The sequence below is a fragment of the Gavialis gangeticus genome, unplaced genomic scaffold (genome assembly GCF_001723915.1).
Source record: "Gavialis gangeticus isolate Ggan-Ray unplaced genomic scaffold, GavGan_comp1, whole genome shotgun sequence".
In the NCBI taxonomy this organism is placed as follows: Eukaryota; Metazoa; Chordata; order Crocodylia; family Gavialidae; genus Gavialis; species Gavialis gangeticus.
This window is the reverse complement of record NW_017729022.1, coordinates 149,434,993-149,441,223: the sequence shown is the minus strand read 5'-3', so window position 1 is coordinate 149,441,223 and position 6,231 is coordinate 149,434,993. Positions and strand designations below refer to the sequence as shown.

General features: G+C 41.6%; 1 protein-coding gene across 1 annotated transcript in view; it reads right to left on the bottom strand.

The window, feature by feature from the left end:
• Positions 1 to 6,231, bottom strand: part of CUNH2orf61 (chromosome unknown C2orf61 homolog) — a 32,980-nt gene that overhangs the window by 26,275 nt on the left and 474 nt on the right. Inside the window, exons 2-3 of the mRNA XM_019515889.1 lie at positions 4,915 to 5,175; positions 3,467 to 3,531 (exon numbers count right to left, since the gene is read on the bottom strand). Of these exons, the coding sequence (XP_019371434.1) occupies positions 3,467 to 3,531; positions 4,915 to 5,175 (326 nt within the window). The remainder of the gene's footprint in view (positions 1 to 3,466; positions 3,532 to 4,914; positions 5,176 to 6,231) is intronic.

Here is a 6,231-nt window from a genome sequence, read left to right as displayed (position 1 = left end):
AGAGAGTGCAGATGATATGTGCACAAGCTTTTGTGTATGTTATGTGCAAGTATAAATCTGGCCCAGTAAGGAATTTGCTGTCAACACCTATTTAATCCATGATGGAAATTGAAGCTCCAAACTGGCAAAGCTTGAGGCAGTCACCAATGAAAGTGCATCAGACTCAGGTTGTGTTTACTCCGAGTTCTGTATATAGAAAGTTTTCTGGGTCAGACACAGAATTTACAGGTGTCACCCAGCTAGCTTGGAGTGATGTCAGAAGGGTATTTTTACTTTAGGGATAGTTGAATGGTTGACAATTTAATAAATAAAATACAGGGAATTTAAGCGGAAGAATGGAGTGACATTGTAATGGGTCCAATTCCGTTTCATTGTCATAAATCAAGATTACCATCCTTGAGTGGAGTTGCACCACTGTGATGCTGGTGAGGTCAGAATCTGGTCCAAACACTGTGAAGACATTTGAAGCCTGGAGTTTCATTCATGCAAAAGAGGAATGATAGCTAATCATTCTCCTCCTCCACGGGCATGATGTTTGTCCTGTCCCCTCTCATTTCCTTGCCTCTCAACCCATTCACTTGAAGAAATATGCATACTTTAACACCTCTTCAGTCTGTTCTTCATCTAAACCACAACCCTACACCATACCTCACCAGAAATTCTGGTGAGGAAACAGCCTAGTCTCACAAACTCTCACAGAGGAGGAAAAACATTGTTTCTTGTAGGTATTTTTTCATAGTGTCCTGCTGAACAATAGGAACAATGAACATTGTTTTACAGTAGGCTTGCCATAAATAGATGTTGAGATTGAGTGATTGCCAAAGCTGAGACAAAGTGATTAATCATTTTCCTAAGCTATTTTGAACCAGTTTCTGCAAATACTTAACCTTATGTGTTGTTTTCCTCACAGGAGTAGTCTCTCTGTAGTAAAAACTATTCCCAGGCACAAAGTTAATTCACAAGTGTCATTGTTTGTAGGATCAAGGTCTTTGCATACTATAGAAAACTAAGAGTGGAGTTCTAGTCCACTTTGGGAGCCTAAATAGCAGTTTCTAGCCATGGAATTGGTGTTTTTGACACTTAAACACAGTGGAGGAGGTCCTTCCCATCTTCTAGCCCCAGTAGCCAAGTGACTAGGAGCACTTGTCCTGGAAGCAGGATCTAGGCACCACTTGCCCAGAGCGGGGTTGACCGTATATCTCTCTGACTTCCCAGCATGGTGCTCTAAACACTATGCACAGGTTAGGCATTATCCAGTTCTTTCTCCCTCATTCCTTTTGAAGCTGAGGCATGGCACCTCGCATTTAACGATCACTGGGTACAGGGAGTTCATCCTGCATGGGGAGCAAGGCTGCAGGCTAGAAGCCTGGGCCTGTTCCCTTTGAGAACAACAGTCATTCAGTCACACATCCTTGAGTTTGTGTATATTTATATATTACATAATTATATATTTCCCTCTCATAGTTGCCCAGAGTGTTTCAGAGTCAAAATCATAGTTGGGCAATAGCTTGGATAATGCTAAACCTGTGGCCTGATGGATACAACTTCAAATCCCTCCTGAGGAAGGAGGAGCCTAGAGCCTGGTTTTCTATTTCCTGGGCAAGTGTCTCCTGTTTAGCTCTTGGAGCTTAGACATGGGTGGGTCATCCTTCTCTTCCTCTGGTGTCTTACACGCATTAGTTACTGGATTTTGTCCAGCTACACGTTCATAAGTTACATATCCACAATAATTTACATGTCCACATGGCTGGCTACTACATTCCCAGCACAAAGACAACTGCACATACCCAGTGTACAGAAGCACACTTGGGTGTCTACACTACAGAGGTAACAGAAGTGCAAGCTGTGCATAATTTCCAAAAATGCCACTTACTTGGCCCGTCAAACTTCCATTTAGGAAGTTAGTGCACAAGGAGTAAGGGATTTCCACCCCAAGCATACTCTACAAACCAGGAAAGATCATTTTTAAATATACAGAAGAACCAGGTATTTTTTCTTTTCTCTTCTTTTAGACACCCAAACACTTCTTATCATCAGTTACTATTTTCCACATAGTACTTACAGGAGTGAAGTAGGTTGCTTTGCACCTTTGGACTGCAGAACGAAACATAAACTGCCTAAGTTTTGGAAAAGAAGCAGGTAAGATCATCTGAGTCATGTTCTTACTGTTACTTTCATCTTTAACAACAGTTTCTATACCTGTTTTTGTTTCAGTACAAGAAAGTGTAGCTGTCTGTCATTTTCAATGCTAGATAATGGAACAGAAATTGTTCTGTTTTGGTAAAATATACTGAAAAGCTAAGGAGGCCTTGCAGTATCCTTCGCTGGTATATAAAAAATATAGCTAAGCCATTTCCATTAATGTTAATTGACACATATAGAGGGCCTTATTTTCAAATCTAGATGCCAAAAAGGTAGGTAATTTTAAGGCATTTTTACACATGCTCGGGGGCAGGGAGTCTATAATTAGGGTGGCTCGGAAAACCGCTTTAAATAAAGCACCTGCACTGTCTCGTGTATTCAGCATCCTGCACTTCAAAATGCTGGCAAGGGTGCTTCAACTAAAGCTCATTCAACAAACTTTAGATAAAGCACCCCTGCCACCATTTTGAAGGATGGGGATGTTGAATATACAAGGCAGCTGGAGCACAGTAGTGAGAACGCTCCAGCAGGCTCAATTAATCAGAATGATTAATTGAGTCTTCTCTGATGTGCTGTAATTACATCAGAGCGGTGTCCCTGCACGTCTACAGGTGCCCTTAGATACCTACTAATGTAGAAAGCCTATTTCCTAGAAGTGCTGAGCACAGACAACTTCAAGTCAAGTGAGTATTATGGTCCCAATTCAGTTAACACTTGGGCTAATGTTTAGCTTTAAGCAAATCTACTGAAGTCACTGGGAGTGAAGTGTGTTTTAAGACAAACACATTCTTAATTGCTGTGTTTAGCTTTTAAGATATTTTAAGATAATTTTCCTACCTATGGGGACTTTTTACCATCTTGTACCATCTACACTTTTCCCAGAGCCTGAAGAAGGGACTTTGATCCTGAAAGCTTGCAGAAAAGGACAATGTTCTTGCCATTTTCCAGTTGGTCTAATACAAGGTATCATTTTGAAACCAAGACTTCTAGTCTTTGTATGTCTTTTTGTCTCAGACCAACATGGCTACCAAGTTCATCCCTTTTAAGATAAACACATTCTTAATGGCTGTGTTGAATGGGGATGGGCGTCTGTATATCTCTGAATACTTTATTAAACTGGAGCTTACAGCAGAGTTAGGAGTCAAGATACTGACTTAAGGTCTGAGCCTCAAAGTTAATGTGTGACTTTAATGACTTTGGATTAGGTGCATAAATGAGAGAGCTGCAGATACTCTGAAGCTCTGAAATTCTGAAGTCCTGGAAAATAAAACAGACTTTATAATACATCCAAACACCTACATGGTAACAAAATCAATTTACTCACTTGGATGCAAACTTGGGAACTTCAGGAGGGAGCAGGTTGTATTGTCCTGGTGCAAGGTCAATATTCTAAAAGGAGTGGTTGGTTAAGACTGGGCAATGATAGGGTATCAAGGTTTGACTTCAATTTACTACTTTCATCTCAAAGAGCTTCATTCACGGCTTTGCTTTAAGCAATACAGCTATTCTAAGGAGGGCAAAATTTAGCTCATTTTCTTGGCCCATCATTTTTATAGCTATGCTCTCTGGGTCTGGTCCTACTCAAGGAAGCCAATGGGCCTTTCAGCTTTGGGGTGGAACTCTTTCCAGAGTCTTTCCCAGCACAACTTTCCAATTTTTTTCCAAGCTTTCCAAGGCTAATTAATGAAGTCTTGTAATACTCCTCAAAAGAGCATTAAAATCACGCCTCCTTTATTACAAACATAATTTATAAGATGCTGAAAAATTATATATAAATCCAGTGGCTAAATCTTCAAACGCAGGTGGAAGATATGCACCTGAAAAAAACCTTGTGCCTCTGTAGCTGCTCCAAGCAAAGTTGGGTCTCCTTCAAGACCAGTTTCTTTCCCTTTCCCCACAACCCACTGGATCCAGCATGCTATGTCATGTGAGTGGGATCAGAGAGGGATCTCTTAACTGTAAAGACCTTCCATATGGCAACTGTGGAGGGCAGAGACAACACTTCTTATCCACCAGAAAACTTCCTTCTTTGTATTAGAAGCTCGGCTAAGGACGTGAAACCTGTCCCTTAAGTTCTGTCATCGTTACTACACCAGGAGGTTGCAGGAATAGTATGTGAACAAAAGTGAACCACGGTCACCTGAGGGCTGTTTGATGGGTAAGAAATTCTGCCTGGATGGTCCCATTCAAGTGGCTCTTAGCTAAACACAGAACCTTTTGGCCCCATCCTATTGCAGAGCAGATTGATGTGGAAGGGAGGAAACAAAGTTTCTGCAACAGAGAAAAGTACAGAGAATATTAAGATGACTCTGGACACTGTGGCTGGGACCACCTGAGAAAGGCATCTGATAGGAATGGCTGCGGGACCTGGGAATTCACAGGAGCTGGAACTTATGAAGCAAACAAGGCCAGCTGAAAAAGGAAACTGGGGTCAGAATGGAGAAGAAGTTGTGACGGTCATAGGAGAAGGAAGTTTGAGAAGTGAGTGAGTATCTGGGGACTGCTGGTATCTTGGGAAGTGTATGTCTGAGGATGGGATGCAGCCCCAATGGTTTCCCAAAGTCCAGCCTGTGAGAATGCCACTCAGGGCCTCCTCAGACTGGGATCATAGGTTTGTTTTTAAAATAGGATAATTAAAAAATATAGTATCAAAAACAATCAAACAAATGCTTTTTAAAACTCTATCATAGTATATCATATGCAAGGTGATCTCTTGTTTTTCCCTATCTTGTCTCATTCAAGAGAGAGATGTAACTATTATTCTGTTTTTACCTTATCTCTGAAATTTAAGGTGTTGGAACTGTTCCTCGGTGTGCTTTTGAATGAATATGTTGCTAGCCCTTTTCTTGCTAAATCAGTAAAACTAGGAGGCATATATGTGTAAACACCCGGAATGGAAAGGTCCGCTTTTGGATGAAAGATGGAAGGTCTCTTTCTGCCTTCTCCTTTAAAATTGTATGTGGGTTTCACTGGGTTGAGCTGGGCTTCTTCAAGGAAATCCCGTACAGCATATGCACCCGGTGAAGGTGTTGGCTAGTAAAAACAAACATTGTCTAGGTTGAGTTTCCTGTGCAGTTCTGTAATTCTTTTAAAAGCATATTTCACAAGTTAATTCTAACTGGAATTTCAATGACATGTAGGGTTTTGAAGTGTAAAAAATACCAATAATTAACACGTCAAAGTTTTTGGATCCTGGTTATGTCATCTATGAAATGTTTCATGACAATATATTTGTCCTAAAAATAATTGTTAAAATAGCCACATGGATTATCATCAAGATGTTCCAGGGTGCATCTACATGAGATGTTTACTGTGGAGTTGACTAATTAGCTCTGCAGTAAACATCTTGGCATCTACACATGCTCCCCTATTAGGCTGCAGGAAACTAATACCTTCTGCTGTAGGTTAGTACTTGTAAATACAAGTACTATCCTGTTGCAGGGTGTTTTACTCTACAGCACAGCACATGTGGATGCTGACCAGCTGGCTGGGGCATAAGGATGCTTCAGTGTGGGGGCTGCCTGCTGGCTAGCCCAGCACCCTTGTGCCCTAGCCAGCTCTTGCACAGCACGTTGAGCTGGGTCAGAGCAGTTCTGGGTGGCAGGCTGACCTCTGGTTCCCCTGCCAGCCTGGTTTGCTTCGACTTGGCTCAACATGCTGCAGTCCCAGGCACGTGTAAATGCAGCATCCAGGAACAATAAATTCGGGTGAAAACTGCACCAGAATTTATTGCTGTGCATTAATATGCACTTGTAGATGCATTCCCAATGTTTTAAAGCTACCCATGGGAAGCCCCTGGCCAGATAAGACCTGAATCTGTGCCCAAAAGCTGCAATCAAGATTTCCATTCAAACTGCTGTTACAATAAATTACCTTTGAACATGACCAAGATAGCGCCTGCTCCTTCACTCTGAGGTACCAAAATACAATTGCACCAGAACACACCATTTGAATGACTCTTCATTTGAGCTTTCTAGCGCTATGCTTCTACTAGCATTTTCAGTGAAAATATCTGATTTACATTAGATAAGGTAAGCGGGGGGGGGGCCTGTCCGATTTGACAGCAGCTGAATCTCTGAATTGGATTTG